Source organism: Megascapheus bottae, chromosome 30 (assembly GCF_031878675.1).
Source record: "Megascapheus bottae isolate mThoBot1 chromosome 30, mThoBot2.hap1, whole genome shotgun sequence".
NCBI lineage: Eukaryota > Metazoa > Chordata > Mammalia > Rodentia > Geomyidae > Megascapheus > Megascapheus bottae.
Genome location: NC_143538.1, coordinates 8,638,035 through 8,659,069, shown reverse-complemented (window position 1 = coordinate 8,659,069; position 21,035 = coordinate 8,638,035). Strand labels below are relative to the sequence as shown.

At 45.9% G+C, this 21,035-nt stretch overlaps 1 protein-coding gene across 1 annotated transcript in view; it reads right to left on the bottom strand.

Annotated features, from left to right (window-relative positions):
- Igf1r (insulin like growth factor 1 receptor) overlaps positions 1 to 21,035 on the bottom strand; it is a 202,465-nt gene that overhangs the window by 164,919 nt on the left and 16,511 nt on the right. The window contains exon 2 of the mRNA XM_090321505.1: positions 5,849 to 6,394. Within this exon, the coding sequence (XP_090177631.1) occupies positions 5,849 to 6,394 (546 nt within the window). The remainder of the gene's footprint in view (positions 1 to 5,848; positions 6,395 to 21,035) is intronic.

Genomic DNA, 21,035 nt, shown 5'->3' with positions numbered 1-21,035 from the left:
GGAACTTAACTTGGGAGATCTAAAAGCACTGTGGGATTGTTTTTCCAAACACCTCAAATTGGAATGGAGGATCATTAAGAGGGAAAGACTGAGAGTGATTTAGTTTCTAAGATGCTATTTTTTTTTTCGCCAGTCCTGGGCTTCAGCTCAGGGCCTGAGCACTGTCCTTGGACTTTCTCAAAGTCAGAGCCACTTGAGCCACAGCATCACTTCTGGCTCTTTTTTTCCCTATGTATGTGGGACTGAAGAATCAAACCTGGGTCTTCACGCATGCTAGGCAAGCACTCTACCACTAGGCTAAACTCCCGGCCCCTCTAAGATGCTATTTTCAAAACTAACTTTTGTTTTTGTTTTTTTGCCAATCCTGGGCTTGAGCTCAGGGCCTGAGCACTGGCCTTGGACTTTCTCAAGGCTAGAGCTCTACCACTTGAGCCTCAGCACCACTTCCGGCTTTTTTCTATGTATGTGGTACCGAGGAATCGAACCTGGGTCTTCGTGCATGCTAGGCAAACACTAATCACTAGGCCAAACTCCCAGCCCTCAAAACTAACTTTTGAAGTAGACTCAGGACATCTTAATTAGATGACGATTATCCAAAGTTAAAAAGACACCTCCTCTAAGAGACAGGATGGTGCAAGAGCTGCCCCCAAATAATCCTGGACACAAACTGCTTCATGATCAAGATACCCAGGGGTCGACAACCAGGGAGGACACAATGTGATCGCCATGCCTGACTATAAAAGGCATAGCGATGAGGCCCAGAGGCACATGACCCCCTTCTAAATAAAGATCACCCCCACACTGAGAACAGCTGACCAGATCAGAGGCATTCCAGGGAAACACACACGTTCCTAAGACAACATGAAGTCAGAGCCTCCGGGGTCCACTTGCCTCTTTCAAGGTCCCACCTAAAAATGTTGGTTCATATCATGTTCTATTTTAGCAATCTAGGAGGTCTAGAGCCTGGAGAAGCCTAAAAGGAAGATCACCCAGTCAGCATTTAACAGACATACTCCAAGATCTTTGCATGGAGACCAAGTAGGGGGAAAAAACTGATAAGTTGAAATACCACACATCACACAATGGCCTCTCACAGCACAGAAACCAGCAGCTGATGTGCCAATGCTTTCAAAGGCTTGATCTGACAGGCCAGATGCACCAACGTATGAGAGAGAGAGAGAAGGAGACAAGGGAGAAAATGCTATTTCACAAGTCAGTATTGCCCCTGGGAGAGACGATTTGACCAGTAAGAATTCATGAACCCCAATCCATAGAATCTACCTCTATGTTGTGCCTGCTCCCCTCACAGGTGCTGAGATGACAGTGGAATGGTTTCTCTATCGTTAACTGGGAGGGAGAGGGGGCACGTTCTCAACAAAGGTTCCAACATAGCCAGCTCATACCTTCATGGGTTTTCTAGTAAAGATGAGAACTTTGCCCAATCCAGACAACCTGAGCAGACCAGGAGTTGCTTACCCTCATGAACTAAAAAGTACTGAGAGACAGGATTTAGCAGTTAAGGTCTTAAGTGTTAGCTCTTGTTTGGCTTAGGAAGCATTTCCCATAACCTGGAATTTTATAACAGGCAGCATCTATGCAGAGCAACACTTAATGCACTGCAGAGGAAGAAAACCACAGATACCCGCCCCTACCCCTCCCAGCACATGACTGGACTTCAGTAAAACCAAAGTAATGAATTCATCGCTTCACAGGGTCAAGCTTCAACCTTCCACATGGCTTTGCTACTTTCTCCATCTTCAGCCTGGAATCAGCCTGACAAGAGTGGGAAAGAAGTGTTTCCATCCTTCGTGGGTCCACTCTACCAACTAAGAGCTAGGGCTGGTCGGGGAGACAACGTGTCTTGATAGCGATGATGCTGACAAGGACAGAGGAAACGTCAGAAAAGGATTTCAAAATCCTCATCCTTGGGCCTGCTGGGAACTGCCATTGCACAATGCTGGGGAGGAGAGGTAGGGGGAGCAGCCATCAGACAAAGAACTCCTCACAAAGCTGGCACCATCTTTGAGTCTGAAGAGACAATCAGACATCGATGGATTCTCCAATTCAAACAGTATTGCAAAAAAAAAAAAAAAATTCAAAGCAGCCCACCCAATGATGGAGAACAAGCCCACCAAAGGCCACCTTGTCCTGAGGTCTTCCGGTGGAAAAGGCAAGGTTGGCACTCAGAGAGATGGGGTCAAGGACCGGAAACAGGAGGGAGGGCATGGACCATAGTATGTGGTCCTGTGTCATGGGGAGATGGTGGCTTACCAAGGAGCTTATCCTGTCAAGACCCAAAACAGGGCAGCGGGGAGGAGAGCTCACCCCTGAGGGTCCCTTGTGCCAAATGCACAGATCAGATAGAATCTGTCACAGCATGGGCAAAAGGTAGGGCAGAGGAAAGCAGACTGAGGCAACAAAAAGCAAACACATCCCCCAAAAACACCCACATTTTTGACATGAGAGCCAGGGCGACAAGTGCTTCCTAGCCCGCCCTCTTGAGGGAATATCAAAAACACAACAGGACAGATGTGAGGAAGACCTCCAGGTGCTCAGCTGCTCTGGATGGATGCAGTCAAGAGCTCTTGTCCGGGCCTAAGATGGTTCCTGGAAGCTAGAAGAGAATGCTACAGCCCTGAAGGACCAATACATGCAATGGGAACCAAGAAAATAGAACTCTGAGCCTGATGTGAATGCAATGTTTATGTCAGGAAGTGGGATCTTACAATGAGCCACTAGCTGGCTCTCACCAGACCTGGAATCAACACCTTGATCTTTGACTTTCTGCCTCCAGAACCACAACACACAAATCTGTTATTTCTAAGCCACTCTATTTACTGGTGTTTTGTTGCCACACCCCAAATGGTCTAAGATTAGAGACTACCAACGAGAGTTTCTAGAGCCTCTTGCTCTTGAGGAACAACTAGGGCCTTCAAGAAATCTCAGGTCAGAAGCAAACATAAACGCCAGAGCGTAAAGACCAAGCCACAGAGTGGCCGCTTTTTTAACAGGCTGTCTACCCCACTGCTGATTGCCAAGAGTCACGATCTAGAGACGTGTAGCGGGTCAACAATAGCCATACATCAGCACTAAACAATGAGTGTTTCTCAATCAACAACTTCACACTTGTACTTGACATTTCCTTCCAGTCTCTCTGCTTTTACAACCGGCCAGCAGAAGAACTGAATGGAATTCTTCAAAGGGCCATCTACCACTTAAGGAGAAGTCAAGGTGGACATTTTGTCTGGACTCCCTGGATGATAACCAAGGGTTCTGGCTGGAGAGGAAAGGATTTAACAGCACTGCTGAGGCCAGTGGGCCAGACAGAGAGCGAGGGGAGAAACTCCATTCAAAGGGAACCTCTACAGTGGTGTTCACCAACAGATACACATGCAAATCATTTGTAATTTCAAATGTTCTGTTAGCTGCATCCAGAGGAAAAATGAGCAGGTGAACAATTTCGTAACACAATTTTCCCTAGTCTAGTATTTTTCAACACACAATTCATACAAGATTATTCATGAGCTCTTTTGCTGAATTTCTCTCCTTCTCCTTCCGATGAATTCAGTGTATATTTTACATTTAAAGCAGGTCTCACTTGGATGGCCCGGGATCAAGTACTCAGGTAGATAAAGTGGTTTGTGGCTGCCACATCAGCACAGGTCTAAAGGGAAGCCACGCAAAAGGAACACATTCCAAGTCAAGTAGAAACTTCTAAAAATTTGTGCCAGTGCCTGAGTTTTCCTGACAAGATAAAGAGAGGACAATTTCCCTGAATGGGTTCTCTTTATCAATCTTAAACAATTGCTTCATTGTGAAATCATGAAACACACGGCAGGACTGGGCCAGCTGGTCCTTGACAAGGCTGCAAGGCGTGGCGTTGGGAAGGCCCACCTCCAGCCAACAGCCGCACTAGCACTAGGGCTGTTTTAAAACCCCCCACTACTTCTTCATGGGCCTTTTCTCTTTCTCCTTTCAATATTCCAACATCACTGTGAGAAAGGAAGGATCAATTCTATTCCACAGATTAAAAAGAGAAACGTGATGTCCAGGCAATCTAAATTAGTTGCTCGACTCTATTCAATGCTCTTAGCTTTGGACCCAAAATTCAAGTCTCAACCCCACCCCAGGCTTCCTCAGAAAGCAGAGGACAGAAACAAACAACAAGCCCTAGTGTGACCAAAGCATCTTGTGGATCAATACCAGGTGCCTATCTAATGAGACTGCCCATTCGTGCAGAATGTATGCATTTCCTAAACACTTGCATTCTTGCATTTGATCAAACAGGAAAGAATAATGTAACTGTTCTAGGAACATACCCACTGACCACCCAGAGAAATCTGCCCATCCAATGTCACCTGGGACAATCGTCTCTACATCTACCACCTCTCTCTCCTACCCTGCACCCAGACCCTTGGTAACTGCTCTTAGTTTTAAGATAAAATTTTTAAATATCAAGGTCACTTTTCAAATATATTTTGTGATTTTAGCCAACTACAAATGAAGACAAAGATAGCCTACAGTTTTTAATCAATCACAAAAGGATCTTCTTCCAACACGGACCAACTGGTCCTTACAAAGGCCTGATGGTGTTCTCGGCACTTTGGTGACCTCACTAATCAGTCACACGTGTGCGTGTGTGTGCATGGTGCACACTGATCAAATACACAAAGCATGAAGGTATATGATAGGACAGAGGACATACGTCTTGTCCAGCTGGGTTCTGGCTCAAACAACAGCTATCTGTGGAGTCTGGCCTTTCTTTATTTTATACACTGTACTATTTCAGCATGCTTACCAATTGAGGACTAAACTTTTTGTGATGAGCTGGTGTACATGGGTCTTTAACCATGCCAACCACTAAATAATAATTACTATAGCTAACACACTGAGGAAAACCAGTGAGAGGAACCTTTTGGGCCACTATATCTAAACACTGCTGAACACATTCAGACAAAGGTGCCCCACGTTGGTAACTCACATCTGTAATCCCAGCTACTCAGGACACTGAGCTCTAAGGATCACAATTCAAAGCCAGCCCCAGGCAGTAAAGCCTCTGAGACTCTTTGATCCAATTAACTACCAAAAAGCCAGAAATGGAACTGTGCCTCAAGTGGCAGAGTGTCAGTCTTAAACAAACAAACCAAACAAAAAGCCAAGGCAGTGCCCAGGCCCTAAGTTCAAGCCCCAAGACCAGCACAATAATTAATTAATTAAATGAAAATGCATCCTCCTACAGAGCTCCCTACAGGCACATCTTGAACACAGAGACTGCCTGCCTCAACTAGAAGTTCTGTCATAAGCCAGAATGCTGCAGCACTCCAGTGGATGCTTAAGACCAAGAGCCACTTACAAAGGACATGAGTAAGCTCTTTATTTTTTCTTTATTTAACCAAATTCATGCTAGCAAAGTCTTGCCACGCCAAAAAAAACAAACCAACAACAACAACAAAAAAACCCTCACCATACAAAGGATAAGCAGCCAACCCACCTCCACCCCCTGCCAGGTTCCTCTTTCTCATCAGGAATTCAAAACCATGATGCCAGCATGATGGCCTCCATTCCGGTCACCATCCTGCATTCCTGAGGCTCTCAAGGGCAGAAGAAAGCCAACCAACACCCCCCTATTAAGGGCCTTTCCACAGGCAGGTACACCACGTTCCCCAACGTCACAGGGCCTCACCTTGGCTCCCCAGACCCATGTAATCAAAGGAGGAGGGAGAGGAAGATGGGGAGGAGAAGGATGAGGAGGAGGAGGAGGAGGAGGAGGAGGGGGAGGAGGAGGGGGAGGAGGAGGAGGAGGAAGGGGGAAGCAGGGAGAAGAAAGCAGCAGCCCTGATGGTCTTACTTTTCTGGCAGTGATTCGTGGTCCAGCAGCGGTAGTTGTACTCGTTGTTGATGGTGGTCTTCTCGCACACAGGCTTCTCCTCCATGGTCCCTGGACACAGGTCCCCACACTCCTTCGGGGACTTGTTCCCCACGATGTAGTTATTGGACACGGCATCCAGGATCAAGGACCAGTCCACCGTGGACAGGTAACAGAGGTCGGCGTTCTTCTCGATCCTGATCGCCCCCCGAGTTATGTTCCTCAGGTTGTACAGCCCGATGTCCTTGAGATTGGTCATCTCGAAGATGACCAGGGCGTAGTTGTAGAAGAGTTTCCAGCCACGGATGACCGTGAGGTTGGGGAAGAGGTCTCCGAGGCTCTCGAGGCCGGCCACGCGGAACAGCAGCAGGTACTCGGTGATCACGGTGAGCTTGGGGAAGCGGTAGCTGCGGTAGTCCTCGGCCTTGGAGATGAGCAGGATGTGGAGGTAGCCCTCGATCACCGTGCAGTTCTCCAGGCGCCTCAGCTGCTGGTAGTCATTGCGGATGTCGATGCCCGGTCCACAGACTGAGGGGGACAAAGAAGGCAGAGGCGGGACATGGTTCAGTGCAAAGAAAGGAAGGTCTTCAAACCACTTTCCAGCCCACAGCCTGGCCCAGTGACGGGCACACGTCTACGTTTAGGGAAGGAGACTTGGTTTTCCTCCGTAGACCAATGAGGTGCCAGCTGCAGGCCGCCTACCTGGCTGATGGTCTGGTTACCTATGGCACCAAGCCAGATGCCGGCCAATTCACTTCCCAACTGTGGCAGAGGCCAGATGCAAATGGAAGGGGAGGGAGCTATCATGGGGACAGAGGCAAAAAGGCGAGGCTGTAACCCAGGCCAGCCCAGCACCCCCCCACACACTCTCAATCCCCACATAGAGTCACGGTTCAACCATTCCCATCCACATCCACATCCAACTTGAAGAACACCGCCAAGCCATCACGTCTACACTGGAGGACAGACAGCACGACCTGAACGGCAGAGACTCAAAGCAGATGGCTGCCATTCGTCAGGAATCAAACATCTGTAGGTCAGGGAGAACATGGGAACTGGGAACCTCGTCCAGACAGGTGATGCCCTGGTATTCTCACATGCCCTGACCTGTGCTCACCCGAATGTACCCCTCTGCCTCCTCCACACCTCATGGAGATAGAGAATGAGCCACTCTACTTCCTCCCACCCCACACAGCACCTTCCAAGACTCCCTGCCTTGTACTCAGGGATGCTCTTCTTTAATCTGATCATGTCAAAAACCCAAGGCATCCCTGATGCTCTCTGTCCATGCATAGCAAGCCAATCATCCAGCAATACCTTGGCGCTCTATGTCTGGAGAACCCTGCTCACATCTTTCCTTCTCACTCTGCCAGTCCCACCATGGCAGCTCCAGGAAGATGCACAAGTCCTTTCTATTCTGCTCACAGTTATGTCCTCGGGGCAAAGGGATGGCATCATAGAACAAGTGTGGCAGGAGTGAACTCACCCGGTCAGTTTCTCCACCACTGTGGCTCTGATCTCCAGGCTGGTCTGCAGCCATTCCTCTCTATACCCAACCTCCCCTGACTCAAGACGAGCCTATCTCCTCCTACTTCTACCTAATCTAACCACATTCTCCTTCTTTAATTCACTGAACGGTCTCTATCTCCACACCAAGCTCCTTCCCTCTTCACCCTTCCTTCTTCTCTCTCCCTCTGCAGGTTTGACCTCCAATGTCACCACCTCAGGGCTGTGCCCAAACGCCTTAGCTTCTACAGTTCCCAAGCACCACACCAAACTCTCCCCTTCCTTTGCCTCACCGATCTTTCCATTTCAGGTTAGTAACTGCAAGTCCCGCAGAACTAATGGCTCCCAGTCTTTTCTGCGGGACAAGAAATACTATTTCCTTCTTCCAGTGCCCCATTTAAAAACTCTCATTCTTTCGATACCACTGTAGGTTGAGCATATTTATTTGTTTATCCAGGAATATCTGAACTCAGATCCATTATTGTATTCAACACATGTTCAATCATAAAGGACAAGGCTCCAATTTTATTTGCCATCATTTCCAATAAATCACAGAAATTCAGGACCCAGCGGAAAAGCACAGAGGCACAGAACGGAAGTAGGCCGGCCTTCCACACTGCGCCAGACGCAGACGGCAGCGAAGAATCTGCTTCTCTCTGCGCCATCTGGCCCCTGTCCACGCCAGCAAAGACCTCTGCAGGCGGAGGTGGCCTGGCCGCTCCTTCCAAGGAAAGAACCATCTCCCCACTTCACACTTCCTCCCCATTCATGGAACAAAAGGGAGGAAAGTTGGAAGAAACTATCCATTGATTCCGAAGACAGGACAAACCCAAGCTACAAAGTAAAAGGCAGGACCCAGCAACCAGCCGTTTGGGATTCTGTGAATGACACAGTTGGTCTTTGGGGTGTTTTGTCATAGAAACAGAAAAGGGGGGGAAAGAAAGAAAGGAAGAAAAAGAAAGAAAGGAATGCAAGCTGGACCATGAATGATAGCACAGTGTTCAAAAGGCACCAGCCACAAACAGGAAGGAGAATGCAGCAGGCTACATTCTGTTTGTGCTAGGAAAGAATGCATGCATTGAGAGAGTAAATACTGGGCACAGAGCAGGAGACACGCCTTTTGCTACCACCCATTGATAGCTACAAAGACTTCATTCCTCCTTTAGCAAAGCAACCCATACCGCCAGGATCCACTTGAAGAAAGTGAGATCCACAATGGCTTATGAAGAGAAGGAAAAGTTCGTGTTAATGATATGCAGAAAGTAGGGAGAAGGGCTGAAGTTGGGGGTGGAGGGAGAGAGAATGACCATGCTACAGTTTTCTAAGCCACAGCAATGGAGGCCAATGGATGTTGCATGCTGGAAGGCTGGGGAGGGTCAGGCAGCCTGGTACCTGGGGCAGAACTCACTCCCCCCAATGACACCATTTTAAACAAAGCCTTTTTACAACTGCAAGAGTCACTGAGCACACACACACACACACACACACACACACACACACACACACAGAGTAATGGACCTAAATGCATACAAGAAATGCAGTATGCTTATTATATATTCTGCAAGACCTAGAATCTTTAGGTCCTAGAAAAAGAAAAATAGATGGCTCAGGGCAAAGGATTTCATCTTTCTCAAGGGCAAGAAGGGATGTTCCCCACTTACTCTGCAGGAGAGGCCAGGTAGGTAAGTGGGACCCAAACTGCCAAAAGCTAGACATCAGGCAGTATTATTGATCAACACACATTATTTTAAAAAATAAAAATAAAAATTTTTAAAAGCCCCTCTACTTGTAAAAACAGTCTCTCCATTAAATAATACCAACAAAGAGATGTGGTGAATAGCAAAATCCTTCATTATCCTTCAGCGATTCCCTTAGCAAATATCATGCTATTTCATTAAAATGCTTTTTTTTTATTTTGATCAAGCCTTCTTCAAAAATATGGGAGAGTCCTAGCTTATGGCAGGCAATAAAAAAACATTGAAAATTTAGAATGCTCTTATTACAGGTCTACAGGCAAATAATGAAAGAAAAATACATTAGCCAAATCCACCCATCATCATTTCTGGTTCTGAAGGTAAAAGCCAACTTAACAAAGCCTTTGAGTATGTGTATGAAATCTATTTGGTCTCAGCCAGTGGCTCATGATAACAGTCCATTACTTGTCTTAGAAATGAATTCATTGGAACAGATAACTTAATACAACAAAACCCTCTCTAGATGCTATCATTCTGTGAAAGTCAAAATGATTTAAAGGGTTAGGAGAGGATTAACCTGTGGCAGAAGCAACCTCCTCTCCAGCCAGTGGCAAACTAGTTACCATGAGATGGCCCACAGTTGGGGCTCATGACTAGATCTAAGAAGGTCAGGAAGACTTTACACAGGTGGTGACCCTGGAAGATGGACCTGACAATTGGCAGGACCTTCCCATTTCTCTTCTTCTAAACTTGTGTTTACCACAGAGACTGGGCTTCTAGGCTCCTCTTAGAGATAGCTGGAGCTGACCTGACTCTCTCAGAGACAAGAGGTAAGAAGAGCCACAGAACTGAGGTGACAGAGCAGCCTAAGACAGGGAAGAGGTTCAAGAAACCACCTTTACCCAGCAGGACAGCATTCAAAATCCCCACCATGCATTGGGGCCTTGCTAAAAGCTCACTGAATCACAAAGCCACCCAAAAACGTGCTTCAGAGAAGCACCCAGGTGAAACTCAGCCTGCTGATCCAGGATGTCCCTCCAGGACCAGGGACAACCTTGTGAGACCCACTGCTAGGAAAGAACTCTTTGGCTCCCTTCCCTGTTTCCACCCTCCTCACCCACCTAGGGTACAGTAGGAGGGAGGTACAACCTATAGACAGGGATTTGTCTGACTCCGCTCTTAGCCAGAAAACCCTGGAGCAGCCTAAAGAAGCTTTGGGAACCATGCAAGGTAAAAGAAAATGGCACCAGAGAACCATATGATCCTCCCGTGGTGGCAGAGACTAAAGGAGACCTTCAAAGTACGGTAGAACCAAGCCAAGACTCAGGGGAAAGGCTGATTGGGTTTATCCTACAACTAACCAAAAAAAAAAAAAAAAATCAGAGAGGAGGGGGATGGGAGACAATGTTATGATAACAAACACTACCAATTCTCCAGAGTTGGTTAGAGTAGAATTGTCTGTGTCAAGTATAAACAGACACAATTCAGGCTAAGCTCTTTATCTGCATGTGTCAATGAGAAGGTGTTTACATTGTACGTGTACACTCAGATGGCAGTCTGAACTAACACATCCAATACTGAAAGGGAGTCAGGGGGACTAAAGGAATTCCTATTATACATGTGACTTCTGAGGGCAGGAATTCAAACCAACCTAAGGGCAACGTGAATGTGCAAGTTATTCCTTGTAATCCTACCAGAAGGCTGAGATTTGAGAATCACAGTTTGAAGCCAGCCCAGATTGGAATGTATGAGGGTCCTACCTCCAATTAAGCACCTTAAAAAGGGGGGGGGGAGGAGTGTAGCTGTGGCTCAATGGGCCCAAGCACTAACCTAGAGCACAAAACCTCAGGGACAGCACCCAGATCTAAGTTCAAGCCCCACAACCAACCAAAAAAAATTATTTTTTACTAACATGCATAGAAGGCATCTCTATGCATGCACTATCTAAAAAGCCCATGCAGACGCAAAACAGTTCTGCAGGCTGGAAACATTAAAACTAAAGGCTGCAATATAGCAAAGAATTTACAAAGATGGGCAAGATGCTTATATCCTGCCATGCCAATTAAGAAATGGAATTAATTCAAAGAATGGAACACAAGCTCCAATGTCCGTTCCACTGATGGCATCTGTAGCCAAACAGATTGGTACAGAATAGAGCTTTATTTGCTTTAATGGAGGAACAGCAACTGTTTTCCTGGATCCTCACAAAAACAACTTTGCCCATTCTGATAATCACTCTGAATGTCTTTCTGGTATTAAAATTATCTAAGTCAAAGCAGGCACAGTGGCTCGTGTCTGTAATCCTAGCTACTCCAAAGGCTGAGACTGAAATCAGGGCTGCTGTTCAAGGCTAACCTGAATTTATGAGACCTCATCTCAACCAATAAAAAGATTTACATGTCAGCATACATCATCTACATCCATCTACTGCCATCTCATCTACATCAAAAAGTGTTAAATAGAGGACTGGTACTCTATTTTAAATCAAGGCATATGCCTTGATTTAAAAAAAAAAAAAGGTAACACTATCACAATATAATTAGAGGACTCACTAGTACAGTGCCCGCCTCACAAGCATGAAGTCTTGAGTTCAAACTCCAGCACTGAGGGAAAAAGAGTCATCAAGTACAGGGGCTTATACCTATAACCCAAGTTAGTTGGGAAACTAAGATGAAAAATATCATGGTGTTCAGGACAGCCTGGACAAAAAGTTCTTGAGATTCTACTAATAACAAAACAAAAACAAAAATAGTGTCAGGTATCTGTCATTCCACCTACACTGGATTCATAAATAGGACTACAGTCTGGGGCAGGGGGGGAAGGAGTAGCTATTTGGAAGAAAAAAAAAACAGCAAAAAGGACTAGAGGCATGTTTCAAGTGGTAGGGTGCCTGCTTAGCAAGCACAAAAAAGCCCTGAGTTCCAACCTCAGTAGTCCCTGTCTGCCTCCAAAAGTCTAGAAAGTCTACATTTTAACAATGGTGACCTGGCAAGAGGCTGTTAAGCCTATCAAATTATTTACAATGCCAACAGACAACTGACTTTTTGAATGGATGATCAATTTTTTTTCATGAAGCAGTTCTCAGAGGCTGGATCGCCACAGTTATATCCCAAGGTTACACACACACACACACACACACACACACACACACACGGGTTCCTCCAGTAACTTGGGCTCAGCCCATACAAGTCACACAATACCCTCTTCAGTGACTGCATAGCAAAAGCTGCTGCAGGAGCCCCGTGTGCAGAGATCAGAACAACACCCACACGAAGCAAGCATCCTCCTTACAACTTCTGCCTTTCTTCTGAAAATCAGGCTAATGTTCTAAACCAAAGACAGCCCTGTGGCCCCTGTCCTCTCCCCGCCTTCCTTTTGTAGAACACATTACACGGCTCTAATCACAGCTCGTGGGCTCCTGTGAAAGCTGCTTTACTTCACCCTACAATGCTCCAGTTTCCTTAAGTGACCCTGTATTCCTTTTAATTAGGCAGCTACCTGAATCCCGTCAATCGTTATTGTGGACATCCCAGGTGCTTGTTCCCCTAAGTCCTGGGATATGATTCTGTGATTCTGTGCAGATATGGTATTAACCTATAGACCTTGTAGCTCAGTGGTATAGTCCTTGCCTGGCATGCATAAGGCCCTGGGTTCTATCCCAATACAGTCAAAAATAAGTATGTCTGGATGGATGGATGGATGGATGGATGGATGGATGGATTCGATACATAGACAGATTTGCATGTATGTACATGTAGGCACACCTACCTGAGCCTCTTGAATTACTGAAGTTTCTTTTCTTATGTCCTTTTTTAAAAAGTGTGTTTGTGCGTGTGTGTGTGTGTGTGTGTGTGTGTGTGTGTGTGTGTGTGTGAATATAAAGCTTGAATTCAAGGCCTGGGACTTGCCCCTTAGCTTTTATGCTCAAAAATGGTGCTGTAGCCACTTCAGGCCTTTTGCTGGTGAATTGGATATAAACATCTCACACTTTCCTGCCCAGTCTCACTTTGAACAGCATTTCTCAGCTCTCAGCTCCCTGAGTAGCTAGGATTACAGGTGTAAGCCACCAGCTCCCAGCTTCAAAGAGATATTGTAACTGCCAGACTGCAGGAACACAGACTTTGTTCACAGAATCCCACTAACATCCCATGATGCCCTTGTTGAAATGGCAGAACTATAAACACACCCAAATAGCTTAGTAACTGCACAATCCCCCCTTCCAGAGTGATGAATAATGAGGAACCCAAGGCAAATCTCCAATGGAAGGCCAAGGGGTACTCTCTGAGTCATGTTATATGTCACAACTTTTTATCCGTCATTTGATAGATGGCACAGGTAAAATGTTTATCTAATTCAAAGAAGACAAGTTTTCCGGGAGTGATGGCAAAATACACTGGATGACAAGAGTCAAGAGCTAAAAAGATCAACAGATTGGAATCGCAACCAAGAGGAAATAATGTTATTTGGACACTTGGGTGCAAAAAAAGAAATGCACAAATGTAGGAGGTGTGAAAAAGACTTAGGAGATTTAATTGGATATAATTTCTGTATGTGATGATGGGGTGTTGTGCTTGCCAAAAGAAAGAAGAAAGAGAAAGTCAGGCAGTCTTAGACTGCACCTAAGGGAGACATCGTAGAATTCAGGAGAGACACCAGCTGCCGAGTACATTTCTATCCCCACACTTTAAAGCTGGTAAGAACATCCAAGTGAAAGACAGACAGAGGAAGCAGGGACCAGAAAGCCTAGCGTATGGGGAATGACTGTAGAAACCAAATAGGCAAAAGTCCACCCCCAAGGAAGGAGGGCTGGTCAGGCCCTAGGTGATGGGGGGGGAGGAATAGAGCACAAAGAACTGGAACAACCACAAGGGAAAGGATATGTCCAGTGAGCTGGACACGGTGGCTCACACCTATAATTCCAGCTGTTTGAGAAGACAGGGATAGGGTGGATTGCAACTTGATGTGAAGGGGAAAAAATGGTCATAAAGCCCCCATCTCCATCGTAAAAAAGACAATGCTCACTTTCATTCCAACTAGTCACAAAGTCAAAGAGGCTACGATGTGCCCGTCCACCTCCAATGAATCTGTGCAAAGCTGGAAGTGGAGCGAGTGGCAGCTCGTGTGGTGGAGCACCAAGCTTGAGCAAAAAAAAAAAAGTTGAAATATTTCACTCATATTGACTACAACACCAACGTGCCCTCAATCAAAATTACATCAGGATGCCATTAGATGGAGAAGAGAGGACACGAAAGGAGAAAGGGAGGAAAGAAAGGAATAACAAAACCAAGGGGGCCTAGAGCTGTGGCATTCATTCTAGCACCCAAAAAAAAAGGAAAAGGAAAAGGAACAACAAACATGGACAAAGCTGTGTGGAGAGCAGAAACCTCTTCACAGAATCCCTCGAAACATTAAAAGCAGAATTACTACAGAACCCAAAACCTTCTTCCCAGGAGACGAACACAGAAGCCTGAAGCGTGACTGGTACGGGACTGTTTCTAGTGACTTTAGGTACAGTGACCCAAGGACAGAAGCAACCCAGGAATTCACAGACGTCACCTTGACTCAGGGCAAGCGCCACGACTGTGGGAGTCCTGGAGGCAGACAATGGGCAGATACCTACATGGTCTGAGCCAGTCAGCCACACAGACCTGGGGCTGAGACACTGGGAAGATGCCACAGGGCCCAGAGAGAAGGCTCAGAAGAAGAGACGCCCAGTTCGGTAAATGAGAGCAGAGCATGAAGAAACCTGATCAAGGAGGATAATCACCAGGAGCTGATGTCCTGGAATCTCTTTAACCCCCTGTGCTAACCTACTGAAGTGCCTCCAGTGAGAGGCAGCTCCAGCAAGGGCCCACAGGCGGCCACCAACCCTAAGGGCCTGAAGAGCTCCATTGCTGAGAGCCCAATAGCAACCATCCAACATTTCCACACACTTCCCAGAAACCACAGTGACACTCACACACAGCCTCGTAACTCTAAAAAGTCAATACTTCCAACCGGACAGCTAAATGGGACTCTGAAATGCTGGGAAGCAATCAACAAATACCCTATCTAGTGAAATGCAATCCTAAAGAATACACGGGATGGAAACAGCAAAGAAAGGGATCGATTAAAATGATTCAACAACGGGTTCCATTTGGCTTTGTAATATGATGGGGGGGTGGGCTGTAAAACCGACTTCCCTCACTACACTAGGCCTAAGATATTTAAATGAATTTGCAATTTTCAAATTAGGTGAACAAATAGCATCTCAATAGTGCACAAGATAGCTGGAAAAAAATCAAAGCTACCAATTTAAAAAAAAAAAAGGAATGTGGGACAATCTCAAATTTGGAGAAGAGAAATAACTGTATAAACATTCCCTCCCATTACCCTTGAGGGTTCATTCCAGGGCATCCTGCTATATAAATTGCTTATAAATAGTCTGGTATTGTTCAGGGGAATAATGACAAAAAATCTGAGTTTGTGCATGTTTCACTACGAATGCAGTTTTGTTTTTGAGAGGAAGGAGGTGGCACTGGGGCTTGAACTCAGTGCTTTGTACTCTTGCTGTGCTCTACCACTTGAGCCACAGCTCTCTATTTGTCTGCCTGGACTGGCTTCGAACTGCTCAGCTTCCTGAGTGGCATGATCTATGGGAGCCTGGCTTCATGCAATCTCTCTCAAAACTATTTCGGAAGAACGGTGAACACATGGTGCCTGTTCGCTGAGCTGACCTCCTTAACCACGCTTCCCAAGTCTCCGAAATTCAGAGTAAATCATTTGTCCCAAATCACAGTCATTAAACATTAGCATTGGAAAGAACATTACCCACCCACCCCCTTTGATATCTCTCTCTCTCTCTCTCATCTCTCTCACTCTTACTCTAGCTCTCCCCCTCTCTCTCTCTCCAAGGCCAAAACCCTGCCAAACCTCTCTCAGCATTTGAAGGGTGTCAATTCTCTCTCTCTACTCTCTCAACTGAAGCTTCTCAATGGCCAGGAAGGAAGGGAAGCAAAGTCTTCATCTGGATAAGCTTTGGGCATGTTTGTAAAACATGCAGATAACAGCCATAAAGAGCTCTCATGCAGAGCCACACCAAGCTTTAAGCATTATTCAATTAACCTCGGCCTGGAGGTTGCCTGAGATCACAGGACAACCTGGAAAGGGATGTGGCTGAACACGCGCTTTGTTTCCTGTTTCAGCTTTGTTTCCTGTTTCAGTTTCTAGGTAATCACTCCTACTCCACTGCCCTCACCCCTCAACTCCCCCCCCCCAAAAAAGCCAGAACCAAGAAGTGGGAGCCCCAGTTGTAAGATACAACTTGAGTAGGTGGCATAGTACGATCAGCATGGATGGTGGTGTGACATTCTTCCAGCTGTGATAAACACCTCTGAGATCTATCACAGACGCTGGCGGAGCTACCATTGAAAACTATGAAAATTACAAGGTGTTTACAACACAGAATTTGTGTGTCTTGGAAGCATTTATTTCGTAAGCAGAAGTTGTCTCACTGGGAGATCATTTTCTTACTTACTTTCTTATAACCTGAACTTTGGCTGGGCACTGGCAGCTCATGGCTGCAATCCTGAAGTGACTAAATACATCTTTTAGGGCTCAAAAAGTAAAGGGAAACCAGGTGCTGGTGGCTAACGCTTATAATCCTAGCTACTCGTGAGGCTGAGGTCCCTGTAGGATTGTGGTTCAAGGCCAATCTGTGAGAACCCAACTCTCTTTAACTAGCAAAAAGCCAGGCTGGAGGCATGGCTCAAGTGGTAGAACACCAAGGGGTGAAGGTGATCAGAACACTTGCATTTCATTACATCTTAAATAGCATGCACTAGCATGCACAAGTAGTTCAACTCACAACTGTCTCAGTATCACAAAAATTAGCAGACATTAAGAAGAATGGTAAATTGTATTCCGTTTCCCAAATATTCATGATTTTCCTGCTATTTTTGGCCTCTGAAGCTATTTGGTTTCAACACAGAGACATCCCTTCCCAACTTTAAACACAACAAAACACACTTTTAAACAATAAGCCTCGCCATCCAACTGTGACTGATGAGAAGTGCTTGTGAAATCGGCTTGTCAGATGTACTTATGTAAGAAGCTACTAGATTGCAATTCCTAAGGTCCCTGACATCTTTATAAAACTTCAATGGACAGCGATTCCTCCCCAACAAACAAAACTATTGTGCCCTGCAGAAGTGGAGCTCAGATGACCTCATCCCGGAAAAACCAATGGCAGTAAACAAGTTGTAACTGCACTGGGCAATGCCAGCCCCCGCACAAGACCCTCTGCAAAACCCAGGGGCTTTCCAGCAACAACTCTGCCTTCCCAGAAAGAAGAATACCTCTTACCCCCACTGTCAGGGCTCAGAGGGAGGCAGGACAGAACTAGGAATACAGGGTTGTGAAAGTCTGCTAATAGGAGCTCCCCCTCCCTCTCTCTTTTTTTTTTTTTAACCAGGACTGGGACTTGAACTCAGGGCCTAGACACTGTCGATTAGCTTTCTTCACTCAGGGATGGTACTCTTACCACTTGAGCCAACCAGCTTCTAGCTAGTTATTTAGGCTGGCTTCAGTCCTCCACTCCCAGCCTCCTGAGTTGCTAGGATTACAGGTGTGGGTAACCAGTACCTAACCTCCCTTTGCTTTTTGAGTCCTAAGAGAAATATTTAGTGACTTGAGGGAGGACGGAGATGTTTCCAAGGAAAGGAGAGGAAGAAAGCATGATGGGCCAAGGAGTGGAGAGGGCAGCTTATCTCCTTTTCCAAGTTGCACAAATACTCAAATCTCTACCAAAACCCTGTGAAACCAAATCTATCCATTTTATTGAGTACCCACTGTGTGCCACGCCTAGTAGATGCAAGTAAAATGTATAGCAAGATGAGTTAGGTATAAACCCTCATCCCACTTGAGCCCCAAAAAAGGAACTAAAAATAAATTTCAAAAGCAAAGTCATCTGTATTTCACAAGTAAATATCTACTCACTATAAATGAAATTATTCCAAAACCAAAGTTCATTAATCCAATCAGACACATTTGAGAGACCAAAATATTATCCCTTATAGTTGGAAGGACTTTGTTATTTCTCAAAATGTAAGGACTTTTATCCTGAAAGGGATTGCAATCTTCCATATAGAGAAATACATGCTGAAGCCAGGAAGCACTGAAACTCTGGGCACAGTCTCCAATGTCACGGAAAGGATGGTGATATCAAGACTGCCATCTAGACATTTGCTTTTGGCACTCTGGCTCTTTCTTGCAGCAAGAATCATAAATATTCCCAGTTTTCTCATAATGACAATGTAATCTGTGTCTGAATACATCTTTTAAAAAATAATAATTGAACATAAACATTAGAGGGAAATGGCTGGCATCGGGGAGAACATGTAACTCACTACTGCTGATTGTACAGCACAGCCTCTGTACCCTCTAGGCGGAGGAAGCTAAGTCCTTGTAACTCATCTCCTTCATACAGCCTGTCCAAACCAAAAGGTCTCAAGAACTTCTTCAGAGAAAGTCCAAACTAGGACCTGGACCTGCAAAGTTTTCTTTTCAAGCACTACAACAAGAAGTAGAATTTCTGGGGTAAAGACCTTGCTATTTTTTTTCTATCAATGAGTGCTTTTAAACTGGGGGTGAGGGTGGAGGGGAGGGGAAATGCAGACATTACAAATCCTTGGAAGCTATGAATCAGGAAGTGGGCAACGGTTGATCCAGAAATGGTCAGCTTGAAAACCCTGCCTCTTTGATGTTGTCAAGTCTCCCAGGCCAGGAATTTCAAAAATCTTAGGCATCTGTATTATTTTCAGGATCTTGAAAGGGCCTGGACTTGTGAGAAGGGCCATGTAAATTAACTAGTAAGCCCCCCCACCCCCTCACCAGCTTCAAACTCCCAATCAACATACAAACTTCACCCCATAATTAAAAGTTCAGCTGGAACTTGTACTCTGCAACTGAGGTCTTGTTTACCAAGATGCTAAGAAGAAGCCCCCCCCACCCAGCCCCCACCCCAATGCACACCCTGGAATGCACTTAGGTCCCCACTAACTACTTCCCATCACATGGCATTCCACACTGATTACAAAACAGCAGTCAATCTTATTTCCAGGGAAGACTACTCATACTACCCCTGAGAGATTTATGCTCAGAGTCAAAGGCAAGAACACAGCCTGGTACTGGTGGCTCAAGCCTGTAATCCTGGCTAAATTCTGAGAATCGTGGTTCAATGCTAGCTTGGATAGGAAAGTCAGAGGTCAGACAAAAAAAAAAAAAAAAACGGAAGCCAGGAGCCAGTGGTTCACACCTATAACCCTAGCTACTCAGAAGGCTGAGATCTAGGGATCATGGTTCAAAGCCACGATAGAAAAGTCCATGATACCCCGGGGAACCATCAAGCCCACTTTCCCAGTGGAGCTCAAGGCTTTCTCAAATGCCAGGTGTATCCGGGTGCTGTCTCCACTTGGCTCAAAGACCCAGGGCCAGTCTTATGGATTCTTTTTGCTCCTAAGAACTAACATCACCCCATAGCCTGGCCTTTAAAGACCCCAAACACCATCCCCCGCCTCACCCCCCAATACTACCTTGACCAAACCCCATTCCCACATTGCTTTGCTTAAATATATCCACACTTTTAAATTCCCAACCCCAAGCCTAGTGGTGTTCTTCTCATCCTCCGTGAGACACAAGGATCTCTTTTGCATCTAGTCCTCAGCCCCTCCCTCTCCACCAGAGACAGTGTAAGCTCTTTGTAGGGGTGAGGCCACCTCTTAACACCTCCCATTCCTCCTTCAAGTCCCTCGAACACCCAAGTGCTCTGAGTCACCTCTCTCTCCAACTCCTACAAAATCAGATCCACTCAACTGAGCACTCCATGCCCCCCTGAGCAGCTTCCTCTGCTCTGCAGAGAAAACACACCAGTCACCCCACTGTGCTGCCCACTGGAGCCAGACCCCAGGGGAATCTTCACTCCAAACTCTCCCAGGCAGCACATACGCAGGCCTGGCATCTGCCAAGAGCCCTTGGGGACCCTCATGGCTTCCTCATCCTATGGACAACTAGCACTGAACTGGTTGCCCGACCCTGGGCAGCTTCCAAGGGACACTCAGAGGACTAGGGAGGTGGGAGTGAAGTGAGAGCCTCAATTCCCAGAGCCCCAGAGTTTGTCCTCAGTGTCCAGCTCTTAATATCCAACTAGATATCTGACCCTCAACCTCTTCCTGTCCATCAGTTGATAAGAATTCTCAGTAAACTTCTGGGGTAACTTCAGGGGAAAAAAATAAAATAAACAAAAAACAAGGAATTCAAAGCCCAGGGATGAAAAGTAAGTCACAAATAACTGTACACACAAAGGCATCCATATTAAAACTCTAACAGGTAGTTAAGAGCGGAGTTTGGGAACAAGAGGTAAAAAAAACTTCACCTAGTTTGTGGCGCCTTCATTTACAGCAGTGGAGGTTTGGAGAAGACATGTTCAAGTCCCAGGCTCCCTGCAGGTTTCAGATCAGCAGATAAAAGAGCTAACTAACTGCCAGTGTACAGGAAGCTCATCCAGGCTGCCTACCTGCCTACCTACCCACAGGGATTCCAGCCCCTAGAAACCTTAAAACTGTCTCTTCTGTCTCTCTACTGCTCTCAGGATTAACAGCAAGACTTGATCGATACCGATTTTACCATCACTGGAGTGACTCACCACAAAATTCCACCCAGCTTAGAGCTCAGCTGTGAACAGAAACAAAACAACATAATAGCAGGGTCAGATTTAAAATAGCAAGTATGACTGGTAAACAGTTAATGCTTATAAACAATCAGCAATCTTCCTCCCCAGATTTCTGGATGTGCGGGAGAGGAAGAAGTCCTGTCTCACCAACTCTGGCAGGTCTGCCTTCTGTAACCCCCCTACCAAATCCATGACTGAGAAAGGTGTAGGATTTGCATAACAAACCCTGACAGGTGATTAAGAGGCACTACTTTGCCCTAAG